Below are 16,649 nucleotides of genomic sequence, written 5' to 3'. Positions count from 1 at the left end.
AAAGGTTTCCAGCCTCACAAAACTGTTCAGCTTCAAGGTCTAATGAATGAAATTAGTCCCAACAAACATGAAGACGCATGAGCATGAACTGATGTCGGTTTTTCAGATGGAACTAACTCGATTCCCTCGTGGATCTTCTCCGACACCAGTTTGAAAAAAAGGTGCTTTAAATGTTTAAAGGTTTTATACTTCTGAATTGTTGTCTTGGCAGCTTTACTTTTTCGCTATGATTTATGCAATTAGCGGCAAAGTTATTACTACAAACTTTAACAAAAATATATAAGATTATATAGAAGAATTTTTTTTTAAAAAGGGTGAAACCTTATTTACTGATCACTATGAAATATTTTCAGAAATTGGACACTCATTTCTTTCGACAAACCTATTGATTTGCAAATTATGACAATAATCCAGGTAATGTTTTTCAATTTAGCAATAAAAAAGTTAGGAACACCGAGTGTATTGAAGAGCTTTTGGGGGTTTTGCAGTCTAGAGGTCAGGATCACTCACCAAGGGCCACGAACTAGACTCTGGTGTCACCTGCTGGTGAATGTGGGGTATGACGTCTCATCAGAATTTGTAGAAATCTTTATTTATATTGTCAGTCAAAAGTACATCATCCCCCTCACTTTAAGGCCGTGACTCTCATAACATCAGGAGGCAGCGCTGCAGTCCGTAGTAAAAACAAAGGGAAGTGAAATCCTAAAAAAAAAAAAAATCATACGTCTAAACCAAAAGGTTGCCAGTCAGGAGCAGCAACAGGAAACGCTGATATTCAACATGTGCGAGGTCCCTTTGATTTAAAAAAAAACAAAAAAACAACAACTTTAGCCCAGAGTGTCGGTGAGTGTGTGAAACTAAATTTTCCCGCGGTGGCGCCCAGAGGACGCGGCCTCCGTTCATTTCTCCAGATGGAATGAAGCGTCACCGTGAAATTTAAGAGGTCAACTCTCGTCACAGTGAACTTGTGGGGGGGGGTGAGCTTTGCGGCCAGTTCTCCCGTTGCAACGTGTAAACAGACTTAAATTAGGAAAAAACTAAAAACGCAACAAACGAGAGGCTTTGTACTTCCCTATTTACAAAGAATGATTGAACAGGAGTCGGCCCAGAACAAACGGTTACATTCCTAAAAATAAAATAAAAAATACAAATGTCCTGCACAGGTTGGAAGTAGTTGGTTTCGGGGGTTTTCTTCTTCAGCAGCTCATCGTTCAGCAGACGTCGTTGACACGTTGGTAGACTTGTTATGTTCGACTTCACTCAGAGAGAAATAAGGGACTTCCAATTTTTTTTAAATGAAATTAAAAAAGGCCTTATTACAATATAATTTGGAGACAAAATAAATGCAACAGAGACACATGGCATCATTTCAAATAAAACACCTGCAATATGTGCAACTGCTGTCAAAATGTAGAACGTTAAAAACTAATTGGGTTCAAGCCATCCTGAGAACAATCTGAAAATAATAAATACACCCTGGACAGAATGATGCAGCCTGGCCCTGTTGATTGAAGATGTGTGTGTATGTGTGGGTGTATGCGTTTGTGTGTGTGTGTGTGTGTGAGACATAACTCAGTCCAGGCTGTGTCTGTAAGTGTGCTAGTATCCTTGGAGTCCATTATAAACCTTCTGTACAGAGCCCTGCTTCAGAAGACTCCGGATACCTGCAACAGCAGAGCGATGACGGTTAACAGCAGCATATCAAAAACACACACACACACACACACACACACACACACACACTTTAAAATATGTGTCACAATTCTATTGGTTGCTGATCTCACCATTTCCCCTAAATATTCTACCCCAAATGATAACTTAAAACTCTAAAACGAATGCTTGAAAGCGACAACATGCATTCTGTCTCCCCCTGCAGGCAGTGAGAGTAATTACACTGTCAACACCGCTAATGACAAATAACTGCAGGTGAGCTCGCTGCATGCATGCATGCATGCATCTATCTTAGCAAATAGTTGGTTGCTGCAATAGTAATGCTCTGAACATCATATAGAGACTCTTCAAAAGATATGTTGTGAAGTAAAGTAACTTTCCCAATCCAACACGGCTCCTTTAAGCGAAGAACAAATGTCTCACCATCTTTCTGCTGTTCGTCGAGCTGCGTCTGAGGAAACTCCACATCGAAGGTGATGATGAGGGAACCTCGGATGTTGATGTTGTCGAAGTTCGGCAGGCCCTCTCCCTTCTTCCACATCCGAGCGCCGGGCTTGGTGATCTTATCCCTCACTATGTGGACCTGGGAGGCAAAGATGGACGCGACGACTCAATTCAACTGGCCCATTTGCATATATTTTTCCCCCCATTGCCGGGTTCCATTAGAACCACATGTCTCCACTGCAGTTAAAACAACCAGGAATGTGCAGAACCTTGTGTCCGTCCAAATGTTCGATGTCCATCTCAAAGCCGATGAGCGCCTCCACCAGGGAGATGGTGACGTTTGTGTACAAGTCATCTCCTCTGCGTTCAAACACCGGATGTCTAAAGAGAAGAAGAAGAAAGAAGCGTCATGTTACTGTACGCCACTGGTCTAATAATCTGCAATCAAAGTGTTTCGTGGGAAATCTCAGACACAATAAACGCAGCGGGTTCCTACTTCAGCACTTTGATACGGAAACGTAGATCTCCAGGTTCTCCGTCGATGTGAGGTTCCCCTGTGGCAACAAATAAAGATGTTAATGGCGGGTAGTATTCGAAAATAATTACCGTTGTATAATATTTTTTGCGTAGATCTACCTTCTCCAATGAAGGGGTACTCCATTTCATCTCTGACTCCTTGTTCAATTTCTACCTCCAAGGTTCTCTCTTCATTTACCAGCCTGTGGTGAACAGTACAAAAAAAAAAAACGAGTGTTGTGATAACAAGTGTGTACAACGGCTTTCCTGAAAGTTATCACACCTCTGATAATACGATGACTTACTTTACATTGGGGCACTCGTCGCACACCATCTCCTGAGTCATCTGGAAGCGGCCGGGTCCGAGCTGCGTCGTCCTCATCTCCTGTCTGCAGTTGCACTTCCTCTTGCCGGGGGCTTCTTTGGCTATCGGCTTGTTGCGTACGACCTGGGCGACAAAAGCAACGAGCGAATCAGACGATGAGTCCAGCACGTTGCTGTGCGACGGCTGCAAAGCTCAGTTTGACGGCTTTACATACCAATGCACGGTGAATCAAACAGATGCAGCTGTGACACATTGCACTTCATGCTTTAATTATGATTAATATGTGCAGGTTGTTGATTTAGTGGGCGGGATCTTCCCCCTCACCTCTACAAAGTTCCCAGAGTACACCTCTTCAAGCATGACCTCCAGGTCGAGTACGATGTCATTTCCTCTGGGGATGTTCCTGTCCTGTTGCTGTCGATTGCCTCCAAACATGAAGCCGAAATCACCAAAGAAGCTACAGAAGGAGGAGAAAGGAGACCATTTTGTTTCCCAAGTATAGAGAAAAACTCAATTTAATCTGTGATTTGATTTAGCGTTGCTCCAACGCCCCACAAATTCATTTAAAAATCAATCTTTTTTTTGTAGCACGTTTTTAGCAAATATCCCAGAAACAGCTCTTAATCTTGTAAACCAATTTCCCTGAATTTACCTGCTCCCTAATCACAAGTGGCATATTTATCTTCATCTAGTTTTGGTTGAATTTATATCTCTGAAGATTGAAAAATTCAATAAAAAGCTAAATCAACAGAAACATTAATCTTCAGAATCGGTGTCACACTGACACGGAGTCAATGGAAACCAATAATCAAAAAGGCACACAATGTCAACAGTTTAGTTATTAACCATTTATTTGGTTCAAACCAGGAACTCCACTGTAAAGGGTTCCCAGTGAGGTCCGCAAATTATCAGATTAACAATGAAGTTGTTGTTTTTTTTTTATGGTGAACTGGCCCTTTAAGTGGACCTTACATAAGCCATTCAGTAAAGTTTCCCCATTGGCTGTTCACTCTGACTGTAATAATACTAATAATCTGAGCTCATGACCCCCACCTGGAGAAGATATCGTTGTGTGAGCTGTGATGACCTTCTTTGAGTCCATCTTCTCCATATGCGTCATACTGTTTCCTTTTCTCCTCATCCGAGAGCACCTGAAAAAAAGGAAACCCGTCAGTCACAGAACAAACGAATACTACTAATGTTTTAATTCACATTTCATACAACATTTGGAACCAATCATATAAATGCCTTTTCATTACAATTGAATCCAAATGCTATGAAACAAAAACTCAAAAACCTTCACATTATTTGTACATATGAATATTCACAAAAGCAGTACTATTTGCATAACAAGGTTATAGAAGATAAGCTAGAACTATATTTATCCCCAAGGGAGCAGCAGTTGCAGTACAAAGTAGGAAAGAGTGTTCATGTAAAAACAAAATGCAAATTTAGAATAGCAATAAAAGATGCCTAAAATAGATATCTGAAATATACAGATGTGGAATATATATGTGGATAAGAACTGTCATGTAGTTATAAATCACACGACATGTCACGGTTGTTTATTGTAAGAGCAACGTGAACATTTGATAGAAAAACACCTGCAGACCAGCTCTGAAGCCCCTCCCACTTATCCACGTCTGGCTTTCCTAAACGCCAGCTGTGCAGCGTCACAGCCAATCAGATGCGGCCACACAGTCTAGTCGACCAATCACAGTAGCCGTGCCGTTTCTAACAACAACCAAACTGCCAGCGTACAAAAGAAAAGGACTTTTGTGTCCCATCTACAATCTACGACCAACAGTTTCTTGACAGTCATGCAAATAAAACCACATTTAGGATCAAAATAACTTCCCCGTGGCCTCTCCATAATTCCCACTAAGCACGTCATGTATAAAGTCACCTCATAAGCTGATCCCAGGTCTGCAAATTTGTCTGCAGCCTTCGGGTCGTCCTGGTTTCTGTCGGGGTGTAACTGTAGAGCCAGCTTCCTGTAGGCCTTCTTGATGTCCCTGATGGATGCACTCTTGGTCACCCCCAAGATCTGATAGAAATCTCGCCTACGAGAGAGGGAGAGAGAGAGAGAGAGAGAGAAAAGAGAGAGAGAGGAGATGGTGGGGGGTGGGAGGGTAACAAAGGGTTATGAACGACACAAAAGGGAGCACAATGTACGTTACATAAAACACTGTTGTCACGTTTACAGTGTGATTTATAAACAGGCACCGGGGAGGGCTCCTGGGTGTAGCCTAGCCTGTATGCTAGCTCTGAGCTAAATAAGCTGGCCTGCCATTTAAAAAAACAGTCGTTAGAGTACTAACTGTAAACGCGTAACTATGTATTAACAAAACGTGAAAATAAACTATTATAAGCACGCTACTAGCTCGGTGCGTGAACCTGCTCCGGTACACACACACGTTGGGAGCTGCTCTGGACCAATCACAGTGGAACATGTGTACCACCTGGCGGATGCTGTGTGAGAACTTACCCGGCGAGCACCGCGGTGATAACGTAAAGAAGCAAGCAGCACACATTGCAGAGATTCATCCCTTTGGTCGCCATGGATCTCCCCGTGTTTCTGAAGGGAAGTAGCTAAAAAGAACAGCCGGCTTTTTTGAAGGTTGGCTACCCGGCTGCCCGTCACGAGCCTTCTTCCTCCTGTCAGAGAGAGCCCACCCACTGGACGTCTCCGTCACAAAACACCCCGCCCTCCATTAAAGAAACACATCTCCTTCTACTGGATACGGCATCCGTTTTTTCTGTTATTGTGTAGTAAATATATTAATATATATATGCATACGTTGTACTAGTAATACAATACTAACATGGGGCTCCGTAGATGGAAACCACTTTATTTATCTCTTTACACACACTCATATGTTCCTCTTTCCGGTTTATCCTTCACAATAAAAGCACCAGCCAAATACACCGGAACGTTGCTTCCTAGAGTGCTGTTAAAGTAACTTAACATAACAGTTTACAATAGTTTACAGAACAAATATAAGTATAAAGTCAAGTACAGCTAAAATTAGCACGGTTTTCAAACTAAAAACAGGCAACTCCAAAGTTTACCCTCCATTAAATAAACATATTAAATCGTTCTGCTGATTATAGCATCCGGTGTTTTGTGTTATCGTGTACGACATAGTTTATCATAGTATTACAATAATAATATGAGGCACAAGACTGTAACTTTTTATTTTTTTATTTTTTTTAAACACACTCTGCAAACAATTTTCCTTCTTCCGGGATTTCATTGTGTAAGATACCACAATAAAATCCCCAGACACATACACTGGACCACTGTTTCGTAGTACCTCATTATAATCGCTTAACAATAGTTTACGTTAAAATTAAAAAAAAAAAAAAAGAAGAAGAAGAAGTATAAAGTGAAATACAGCCAAACTAGCACGGATTTCAAACTAAAAGTCGAGAGCGCGCCCCCGCGAGCTGCGCGCAACAGTTGTCAGCTCGGAGGAGGGCGCCAAATAGGAAGAACGACAGACGTTTGGGAAGAACTACCTCTTTATCGCAACAACCCGGTGTCAACGACCTGGGAATCCGCTCTCGTCTTCACGGTCCCTTATGTCGGACCCATCGAGGCGGGACACCGCGTAGCCGGCATGACGACGAAGGCTGAAAGTAAGAGCGAGGACACGTCTTTTTCTCCTCCTGTGTGGTTTCCCCCGCGCTAGCTCACGGGCAGCTAAGCCCAGTGCACTTTCAATGAAGTCCACTTTGAGATTAAAAAAAAAAAAAAACCGCAGCCATTAGCTTCCAGCTACCAAGGCAACGACTCACCGTTCATATGGAGCCATTAAAACAAGAAGGGCCACAGTATCTGTGTCGACTGGTCTAGTTTGTGTTGTTTTGAGCTCGCTCGTGCCAAACGCAGTGTTAAGAAGTCAGGTGTTGATGACACGAGTGGCCTGTTGTCATGGGAGCTCATCTATGAACACGTGTTTTCAGAAGGTTATCAATGCTTTGACAATTACACACACTAATACTTTAATATCCCATATTTATTCCAGCAGCTGTATTCCATTTTGTACTTCGTGAAATGTTTCCCCCCCCCCCCCCCCCCCCTTTGACCAGCTTTATTGTCCTTGTGTTGAGCTGTATATGCATTTATATCATCTCTCTCATCAGGTAACTTTCTAAACTGCAGAAAAATTAATGTCCTTTTCTCTTCAGACATGGAGGAAGACGGTGTGAGTGTATGGCCCCGCATGGAACCCTTCTTACTGGGTGCCCTGCAGGTGAATATGCTCGCCCCATCTATTCAATGCAACGATATATAACGGTGAATGAAAACATAGTAAAAATAATAGCTGGCATTAATGCCTGTTTTCCCTCCACCCACAGGTGGCTCCCTCTTCCAAGCTCAGCTTGCACTACCTTCGCAAGATGGCGAGCTACGTGCGGACACGGGAAGGCTGCTTCCCCAATCTGGGCTGGCCCATGTGGCGGCATATTGCTTGCGGGAAGCTGCAGCTTCCGGAAGACCATGCGTGGCTCTATTTTGAGACCTTTGACCTGCTGAACGGCCACACGCCGGAGGAGAGGCTGGAGTGGGCGGAGTGTCTCTCCCAGTGCACGTCCAAAAGTGAGCTGGATCAACAAAGGAACAAGGTAAACGACTGTGCGAATGGCTCGGGTTACCTAAAAATGTAGTGCTATCTCATTGTGTTGCATGACCTGTTTGCTGTGTCACATTTGATGCTTTTCTCCCGGAGGTTATTTTTGTTGTTGTAACCTTGCTCTCAAATTCCAGTCGGCCCTCCACATTGATATGCGCACCTTGTTGCCCCCTCTTCCCTCCAGCTGTCTGTGAACACGCTGCAGTTCCTCCTCTTCCTCTACATCCAGCAGTTGAACCGAGCGTCTCTGCGCACCTCTCTGATTGGCGAGGAGTGGCCCAGTCATCGCACTCGCTGCCCCTCTCCGTCCGACCGGGAGGCCAAGACCAGCTCGCAGAACAAGGTCCTGGTTACCGAGACGGGCAAGAGACGTATTATCGCATTATCGCATTATCGTATTATTGCTATCTGGTGGCCGACGGGAAGCATCTACATGGTCACATTTGAAGCGCAACTGTTAGTTTTTATGATGTGCCACTTATAGTCCTCTTTTTTTTTTTTTGGTTCTGCAGAACTGGGATGATCAGGCTCACCTGTCATTCGTGCAAAGCCATCTCGCTGAGATTCTGGAGCTGCTGGTGGAGCCCGGCCAGCTGTCTCAATCTGGACAGGCCCTCAGAGATTGCCAGGTCTGTGGTTGGTTTGGTTACTTTATTTGTACCCGTAGGCAGGACTTATTTTGCAGTAGAAAAACGACATACATCACAACAAACATGATAAAAGTAATCAAAGCTGCAGATCAGTGCGCTGATTTGTTCACCTAAGTGATGGCTGCTTGAACAAAGCTGTTTTCATACCGCTTTGTTCTACAAAGGGGGTCGAGCTACAAATCTGCGGCACCCTTTGCCTTTACCTAAATGTGTTTTACTTACAGAATAGCCACTATAGGTTTTGGCATCTTTTGATATCAATCAAAACTTTATTTTAGACTTAAGGTCCAGATAATACAAAAGACATAAAATAGAATAAAATGCACAATTAAAATGCATGGACCTGTCAATGCTTTATAAATAGATAGCTGTACTAAGATGATGTTATTCTCAGTCATTAACTCGACAGTTGAATCTATACATCAAATGTCTTAAAACAGCTTGGAAAGTATTGACTCTTTTTTTTTTTTTTTTGCCCAGATATCCCTGGAGGCTGTGCGGAGCCTGGGCCTGCTCCTGGAGGGCTCGGTCGGCCACGGCAGAGCGGTGCAGCCCGTCCACAGGCTGCTCACCAAAGGCCCGCTCCAGACGCGGGCCGGCTACTCGGCGCTCGGCCACTCCTTCCCCGTGCACCAGCTCCTCTTGTGTCTGCAGCAAAGCCTCACGCTCAACCCCTTTGGGATAACCGCCTGCCTGTGCTCCGGAAAGAAACTAGCCTGGGCTCAACAAGGTGTGCTTTTAAAATATATTTTTGAGTGTAGCATTTTCATACAAATCTGTGCAGTCGGCCGTCGCTCTTTGCTACAGGTCGACCTCCATTTCTTTTGACTTCTGTTCACTCCAGTGGAGGGATCCATGAAGAGAGCCAAAATAGCCCGAAACACCCACACGGCTCCGCCCGGCAGTAAGATGGTGCTGATGTCGCAAGTCTTCAAACAGACGCTGGCCAAAACCTCCGACAAGCTGACCGGCGCCAACATCAAAATCCACAGATGCTCGGATGCCTTCATATACCTTCTCTCGCCCCTCAGGTGAGACTAGCATCCGTGTGTGTGTGTGTGTTGTGTGTTGTGTGTTGTGGACTTTTTGGGGCTCATCCATCCCTGGGTTCCCGCTGCTCCTCCTCCAGATCAGTCAGTGTGGACAAATGCCGAGACTGCACGGTGGTCCTGGGTCCCGTCGAGACCAGCGTCCACATCCACGGCTGCCAGAACCTGCGGGTGGTGTGCGTGGCCGGCCGGATCGCCGTCGGAGTCTCCTCGCGTTGCACCGTCCACGCCTTGACGCCCACCCGCCCCTTGCTCCTTCCCGGAAATGTGGAGGTCACGCTGGGGCCTTTCCACACCTTCTACCCGGCCCTGGAGGACCACATGGCCAGCGCGGGGCTGGCCGTGGTCCCCAACGCCTGGGACCGACCCCTGCTCCTGGGGAACGAGGGCCTCGTCAGCCCCTCGGCGCTCAACGCCTCGTCCAACCCGGACCCCGCCTGCTACCGCCTGCTGCCGCCTGCCGAGTTCCACACTCTGGTCGTGCCTTTCCACACGGAGGGCGACACATCCGAGGTGCCGGGGGGGCTGCCTCCTCCGTATCAGGCGGCACTGAATGAAAAGCAGAGGAGGATTCAGAACTGGCAGAGGACTGTGATGGAGGCCCGGCTAAACAAGTGAGTGGCAAATCAGACCCTCGTCCCGGCATTTATTTTTTTAAATCAAAAGTGGAATCATGAGAGAGGCTTTGGAATATCATTTAAACAGGGTTCTTACGTCATGGAAAATTTGAAAAGAGTCATAGAATTTTAAAATGGTTATTTCCAGGCCTGGAAAAGTCCTTGAAAAAAATAAAATCCCCAAAGTGCAGTGAAAGTTATGTAAATGTTATATTCATGTGTTCATTTCCGCTAAGTTTGCAAGAATTGATATGCTTTTAAAAGAAAGAGGCTCAAAATATTAGCAGGCTTACATACAGGCATCTATATAAATGTTTATTCTTTTAATCAAACTATTGTCTCTCATTCATTTGAGTCATTTAAAGTTTACTGTATGCTTTGAATACATTTTATCACTTTTTTATGTATAAATCAAAATGTTTGTTCATATAAATTTGGTTTAAAGTCATGGAAATCCATTGGTCCGAATGTGTATGAACATGCACATGGAAAAAAATGTTTCATGTTTTATAGTCACTGCACTATTTGCACCAGTGGAAAGTTTCAACAGACCAGTCGTTTAAAAAAAAAAAGAAGAAGAAAAATCAATAAGAATGCGAGTCAGCTGGTGCGATAGTTCAGCGATGGAATGTCGTCAGAAAACTTGCTGGAGGGGCTCGACACTCTACCTGACCCCGACAGCGCAGGCAACTCATCACGGGAGGCCGTTTCATGATGGTGAAAGAGGATCGATGGCCTCCTACGCCTGTTCTCACTGATGCGTCTCTCCTGTGTGTTCTCTCCAGGGAGCAGAAGCGCCAGTTCCAGGAGTTGGTGGAGGTCAAGTTCCACGAGTGGCTCTTGGAAACGGGGAACAGGCAGGAACTGGACAGCCTCATCCCGCCCGCCGTGGCCTCCTTAAGGGACTCCGCTGGGCCCGCGGCCGAGACGCCCCGAGTTCCTGACGCCAAGCCCACGAGGAACGGACGGCCAGGGAGACAGTCGCCGATGGCTTGTTGAACTTGGTCTCATGTCTGGATCTCTAGCGAGCGAGACGGGGCGCACGTGCTCTGACATTTGGAGCTCTTTCTTAAGTCGTCAACAAGCAGGCGAGCGTGTTTAAAAGTATTAACGCACGGCATGTCACGGCTCACTTTGCTACACCCGGAGGCTGCAATCTGGCTTTTAATGGCGTTTTACGTCCCACTCGTACTAGAGTGTGAAGCTGGAAAGAGCTGCTTTACAAGTCCGTCTTCAGAAGAAAAGCAGCAGAGTCCTTCAATGCGTCTGAAGCCGAAGCAGGGAGGGGATCGGCATGTCGTCAGACGGCATCGTGCAGGGTGCAGCATCGGGCAGGGTGCGGCATCGTGCAGGGTGCGGCATCGTGCAGGGTGCGGCATCGGGCAGGGTGCGGCATCGAGCAGGGTGCGGCATCGTGCAGGGTGCGGCATCGTGCAGGGTGCGGCATCGTGCAGGGTGCGGCATCGGGCAGAGTGCGGCATCGGGCAGGGTGCAGCATCGTGCAGGGTGCAGCATCGTGCAGGGTGCAGCATCGTGCAGGGTGCAGCATCGGGCACGGTGCAGCATCTGCGGCGTCACCGCAAGATTTTAAAGGGACACAAAGGTGAACAGGAATTCTTCAATCTGAGGGCCAAAAGACACCGACGGGCATAGAAATTACGTTCTTGTGAAGCAGCAAAGGCTCTTCGACGTAATAATGACTCACAAAACCTTTTTTTTTTTTGGTTAGCATTTCAAGACTATTAGCGGAGCTTGAACTTAAAGCACTTATTGCATCTGGTGTCGCTGCACTCTGCTTGATGGTGGTCACGTGATCCTCCTGCAGAACCACCACTGCTGTGGATCTCTTCCATTAAACATAGTCATCGTCATCATTTCTTCCCAAACTGTGCATATATATTTATGTATGTATGTATGTGTGTATGAACTAAAAAAAAGTTGACGTACATTTAAAGATTGAGGGTAAATTAACGTAGCACTTTAGGTATTCAGGACATATTAGTGCTCCTACAGTTACTAGCTCAGGTCATAGTATTTTTGGTGTGTTGATGGAATATAATAAATTGCAATCAAGTGTTTTCCATTCTAGGGTGGGGAGGAAGGAATATTAACGTAATTTATTGTAGGTACATGATTGTGCCGTCCAAACTGTCAAGATTTTATGAAGGTACAACAATACTTGTACACAAGATTTGCCAAATGAGGCTAAATTAAACAAACTTTAGGTCCGCTTGAAGAGCCGCTGCTGTCTTAATGTATGTTTATTTTTGTATTAATTCACCTGTATGACTGTATATTTTAGCGTTATAGTAAGAATATTTTTCATACATCTACCTGGCCTCCTTGAACTGTTTTGTTTGTTTTGCATTTAAAACCTCCAAGTGTACTTCAGCCCAGTTTAGCGTCCTGTTTCCATCCTTCCACCCCTCACGGCACGCTGAGGTTTCACAGACGATAGACCTGCTGCATGAGTATTTAGGGCATTTTGAATAAGAAAATGTACTGTAAAAAATGCTATTACGCAACAGAATATTACGTGTTCAGAAATGCTGGTATGTGGTTACACTGTAAAAGGCCTTACTGCTGCACAAGTTTGATTTGAACACACGTGCACCTCGAAGTAGTTCCTATACGAAGAGCACAGTATATAGCTGGGGATCGTTTAGAAAAATGAATTAAAACTTTGAATAAAACCAGGCTGACTATTGTTTTTATTGTAGCTTCAGCAATATGCTCTGATTCTTTGGTCTAGTGGGAATTTTTCAGTTGATGAAGTTCACCTGAATAAAGAAATATACTCATTAAAATGCAGTACTACTACTACTATTATTAGTAGTGCTATTTGTTGCATCTGTAGTTATGCAACACTGCCAGGTAATTAAGTAAGTTTACTGGGAGTACAATTTTGAGGTACTTGCATTTTACTACTTTGATTTCATGCAGCTCAGCTGCATCTCAGAGGGGAGTATTGTACTTTTTCTTCCACTGCATGTCTCTAAGAGCTTGAGGTACTTTACAGATTCAGATTAATAATACAAAACATCAACAAATGCATTGCTTTAATATTGAAGGGTTAAGCTACTCAGCAGTCTATAACATACATTATAATAAATACCAGCTCCACTTGCAACATGAATGCATTAATAATAATATTGATCCAGTACTTTAATTTAATATATAATAATCGGAAATGGGACATTCTGTTTAATGAACTAAAGTACTTTTTGTACTTTTAAATGTGTTCTCATGCTGATATTTGTTTTACTTTTATACTCCAGCAACATTATGAATGCAGGATTTTTACTTGTAAGTATTTATACACTGTATATATACTTTTACTAAAGTAAAACTACTCCCATCACTGCTTAAAACTGCTTATATTTTACTTGAGTATTGCATATTTTCTCTCCACCAGTGTTAACTTACAAAAAATGCAAATTGAGTTTAAAAAAATAATGCATAGTTTTAAAAAAGAAAGAAAAAAGAGCCCCTTTTCTACAAGAGTACTTCTTGTTATACTTTGCTGATAATACTTAACTAGTTTTACTTGTGAAGGAGTATTTTCACAGTGTGGTTTTGCTTATTTTACTCAAATAAAGGCTCAGGATACTTCTCCTCTCACTAAACGCTCTGTCTGCATTCATCCACAAGGCAGCAATAAGTCCTGAGTTGGCAGTTCCTCACCAGGTGGGTGCAAGCGGCTGGAGCTGGCATCCTGTGCGGGTGGGTGTGTGTGGTGGTGGTGGTGGTGGTGGGCGGTGCGGGCACTGGACTCTGCCAGTACAGAAGTGGGGTCAATGGGCGCTTACCATTATGCCGTAATCCTTCCTCGCTTTTCTGGAAAAACTGAATAGCGCTAGAATCACTGACTCAATTTTTGGATCTCATTTTCATGACAAAGCGATTGTTCCCCCTCCGCCGTCGCTGTTTATGAACGTGGGAAAAGCGGGGATATAAAAAGGGACCGGCGAGAGAACGGTGCAACATCGAGACCTCGGCGGAACCACCGGCAGCATCACTTCACATCACCAGGGCTAACCACACACACACACACACCTTGCATCCAAGATGGGCAGGGTGAGTTCAGGCAAAGTGGGACGGGCATCGGCAAAGAGTCGCATAGAGGTTGAGATGGAACATGTGGGGTTAAAGTGGTGCACAAAGCTGTGTACGGGGCCCTCTCTGCAGGGATGTTGGGATTTGAATCTTTTTTTGCAGCAGCAGCAGCAGGTGTTGGTTGCTTTTCAGCTGGAAGTGAAAGCTGCACTCAAAACACCAGCAACAGAACGCTTTTCAAGGCTTTTTTGGGTACATTTTGTGTGACAAATGGTAATGTGAGACTCCCGTGTGTCCCCCCCTAGATTGTCTTCTACGAGGACAAGAACTTCCAGGGACGTCGCTATGAGTGCGACAGCGACTGCTCGGACTTCCACGCCTACCTGAGCCGCTGCAACTCCATCCGGGTGGAGAGCGGTGCCTGGGTGGTGTACGAACGGCCCAACTACATGGGCTACCAGTACGTCCTGACCAGGGGGGAGTACCCGGAGTACCAGCGCTGGGTGGGCCTCAACGACCGCCTCAGCTCCTGCAAGATGGTCCACTTCGTAAGTCGGCCATGGCCTCCGATCCAACGTACACACGTACACTTTTGTTTTATTGAGTGTTCAGATCTGTAACCCGATGACAAGCCACAGGACAGATGCAAACGGACCACAGAGGTCGTCGCTGTGGCTGCAGGGTTTTGTCGTGTCGATGGAGACCAATAAGCGGGGGTCAGTCGGACCGGGCCTTGGTTCAACTGACCCACAGCCCGCAGGCCGATTCAGGGTCGCCACTTTCATACAAAAAAAATCGATCCAGTTGTTGCAGGCTGCATGCGTACAGTGTTGTGGTCCACACTGTAACCACGATAAGCCTGATGAAACTGATGCGTTTCTTACTCCACTTAATTTTTATTTCAAAATATTGGGCGCCGTTTTGGGGGACTTGTCATACTCCAAAAGTCACCGAATATTGCACGCTTGTCAGGCCTGGTGAAAATAGAGGTATAAAATAGGCGTCAAATTTAAGTAAAAAAAAAAGTCTCCCTAGCGCCCCCTAGAAGTTGGACCGGCGACGCCCCTGATTGCTCAGATTGTCCAATTGACTTGAACAAATTCACACGTATCCAGCTACATTTGCATGACAGGGTCTAAGATTCACGTGCGCAGTAGCTCTCGGCCCGCCGGTGCCCCAAACGTGCCTGAGCGAGGACCCGCTCACAGTTGCGAGCAGCTTGAATTGTATATATGTACACATGCAAGCGACAAATGCAAATCTGATCTCCCTATATATATCCCCAGATCACCTTTTCTCTCGCCACACACTCACCCGCTCTCCGACTATCTACTATATATATATATATATATATATATATATATATATATATATATATATATATATATATATATATATATATATATATGTACACATGCAGCAGTACAGATGCAAATCTCATCTCCCTATATATCTCCCCCCATCGCCTTTTCTCTCCCCCCACACTTGCCCACTCTCCGCCTATCTTCCACTTAACCCCCCTCCCCCCTGCCACCTCTCCCCCGCTTCCTCCCGCCCCCCTCCAGACCAGCGGGACCCTGTACCAAATGCATCTGTACGAGAAGGCGGACTTCGGGGGCCAGGCCTTCGAGGCCACCGAGGACTGTCCCTCCCTCCTGGAGAAGTTGCGCTGGAGGGAGGTCAACTCCTGCAAGGTCGTGGAGGGCTGGTGGGTCTTCTACGAGCATCCCAACTACCGCGGGCGCCAGTACTTCCTGGAGAAGGGGGAGTACCGCAAGCCAGGCGACTGGGGCGCCGTCAGCGCCGCCGTGCAGTCCTTCAGGCGCTTCACCGAATGATCTGAACCTCCATCCAGATGTGAAAAAGAAAAAGCTGCTGAATAATATTTTTTGACTTTTGATTTTAATTGACTATTTTTGTGATTTGGAACTGAGATCTCACAACTAATCATACTAATAAAAACTTTCCAGTAAGCAGACTGAAGACATTTCTTTGGCTTTTCCATACAAGTTATTTAAAGAACATAAGTATTGGCAAAATGTACTTATCAAAGTATCAATGTAAGCAGAAAAATGTGTGTTGCACTATCACCAGAATCAGCTTTATCAGCTATGTATTGCGTAATACATACAAGGAATTTGACCCTTCTGTAAACGTTCACAGAAATATCGACAAATAAACAAAAAACAAGCACAACAAAGGACAGCCTAGACATTGATCTAGTATGTACACATCATGTACGTTTTGATATATACACACGTATATATGTATATATGAACACAAAACACAAAACACAACAACAATGAAATGGAGATAATAGTGCAATGACGCAGAGTGCAAGGGTCCTTGAATAAATATGGATTGTCACATGATACTTCACATGAGCTAGCTGGAATATGTAAAAATAAATATAATTTAGAATATATAGGGACTGGATTGTTGTACATTATTGGTTTACTAGTGTATTAATGCACAGCATAAGTAGCATTGTTTGGTTGCAGGAGGATGAGATCAAGCTACTCTTCAAGCATATAATGAACACTGTTTGGTATTTTAATTTATAACAATCCTACATATTTAATAATGTGAGGTAATTTAAGATATCAATTAAATGTAATGGAGTGAGAAGCACAATCTCCCTCTCTGAATTGCAGAAGAGTAGGAGTATACATGGCAGTATA

At 44.7% G+C, this 16,649-nt stretch overlaps 3 protein-coding genes across 4 annotated transcripts; 2 read left to right on the top strand and 1 right to left on the bottom strand.

Moving 5' to 3' along the window:
- Positions 1 to 570: 570 nt before the first annotated feature.
- dnajb11 (DnaJ heat shock protein family (Hsp40) member B11) lies at positions 571 to 5,628 on the bottom strand. Its single transcript, XM_068572467.1, has 10 exons — positions 5,445 to 5,628; positions 4,863 to 5,019; positions 4,010 to 4,107; positions 3,281 to 3,413; positions 2,937 to 3,079; positions 2,752 to 2,834; positions 2,612 to 2,669; positions 2,385 to 2,496; positions 2,095 to 2,254; positions 571 to 1,664 (listed from the first exon to the last, which is right to left on the bottom strand). Exons 1-10 carry the CDS (start codon positions 5,516 to 5,518, stop codon positions 1,600 to 1,602), a joined length of 1,083 nt encoding a protein of 360 aa, XP_068428568.1. The 5' UTR covers positions 5,519 to 5,628; the 3' UTR covers positions 571 to 1,599.
- A 796-nt stretch (positions 5,629 to 6,424) lies between these two features.
- On the top strand, positions 6,425 to 12,609 carry tbccd1 (TBCC domain containing 1). The gene is made up of 9 exons (XM_068572047.1): positions 6,425 to 6,598; positions 7,151 to 7,215; positions 7,322 to 7,588; positions 7,781 to 7,939; positions 8,109 to 8,225; positions 8,727 to 8,976; positions 9,091 to 9,277; positions 9,376 to 9,909; positions 10,698 to 12,609. The coding sequence occupies exons 1-9, from the start codon at positions 6,580 to 6,582 to the stop codon at positions 10,909 to 10,911; spliced, it is 1,812 nt and encodes a 603-aa protein (XP_068428148.1). The 5' UTR covers positions 6,425 to 6,579; the 3' UTR covers positions 10,912 to 12,609.
- A 1,245-nt stretch (positions 12,610 to 13,854) lies between these two features.
- crygs2 (crystallin, gamma S2) lies at positions 13,855 to 15,806 on the top strand. Of its 2 annotated transcripts, none has more exons than XM_068572051.1 (3): positions 13,855 to 14,004; positions 14,274 to 14,516; positions 15,534 to 15,806. In XM_068572051.1, the coding sequence occupies exons 1-3, from the start codon at positions 13,981 to 13,983 to the stop codon at positions 15,804 to 15,806; spliced, it is 540 nt and encodes a 179-aa protein (XP_068428152.1). In that variant the 5' UTR covers positions 13,855 to 13,980. The 2 variants fall into 2 exon arrangements, with proteins under 2 accessions (XP_068428152.1, XP_068428151.1); XM_068572050.1 differs by having other exon boundaries at positions 13,958 to 13,989.
- The last annotated feature ends 843 nt before the right edge of the window (positions 15,807 to 16,649 follow it).

Source organism: Clinocottus analis, unplaced genomic scaffold (assembly GCF_023055335.1).
Source record: "Clinocottus analis isolate CAN_PGR_092001 unplaced genomic scaffold, fCliAna1.0.p SCAF_12, whole genome shotgun sequence".
Lineage (NCBI taxonomy): Eukaryota > Metazoa > Chordata > Actinopteri > Perciformes > Cottidae > Clinocottus > Clinocottus analis.
This window is presented reverse-complemented; position numbering and strand designations above follow the sequence as displayed.

Bases quoted from the DNA above. Each gene is read 5' to 3' on its own strand.
- dnajb11 (XM_068572467.1), bottom strand. From the start codon at position 5,518: ATGGCGACCAAAGGGATGAATCTCTGCAATGTGTGCTGCTTGCTTCTT. The intron at 4,108-4,862 runs GTGACTTTATAC...CCTTTTTTTCAG, and splicing joins ACCTGGGATCAGCTTATGAG to GTGCTCTCGGATGAGGAGAA. The intron at 3,080-3,280 runs GTGAGGGGGAAG...TTTGTCGCCCAG, and splicing joins ACTCTGGGAACTTTGTAGAG to GTCGTACGCAACAAGCCGAT.
- tbccd1 (XM_068572047.1), top strand. The intron at 7,940-8,108 runs GTCCTGGTTACC...TTGGTTCTGCAG, and splicing joins AGACCAGCTCGCAGAACAAG to AACTGGGATGATCAGGCTCA. The intron at 8,226-8,726 runs GTCTGTGGTTGG...TTTTTTGCCCAG, and splicing joins AGGCCCTCAGAGATTGCCAG to ATATCCCTGGAGGCTGTGCG.
- crygs2 (XM_068572051.1), top strand. From the start codon at position 13,981: ATGGGCAGGGTGAGTTCAGGCAAA. The intron at 14,005-14,273 runs GTGGGACGGGCA...GTCCCCCCCTAG, and splicing joins GCAGGGTGAGTTCAGGCAAA to ATTGTCTTCTACGAGGACAA. The intron at 14,517-15,533 runs GTAAGTCGGCCA...GCCCCCCTCCAG, and splicing joins CCTGCAAGATGGTCCACTTC to ACCAGCGGGACCCTGTACCA.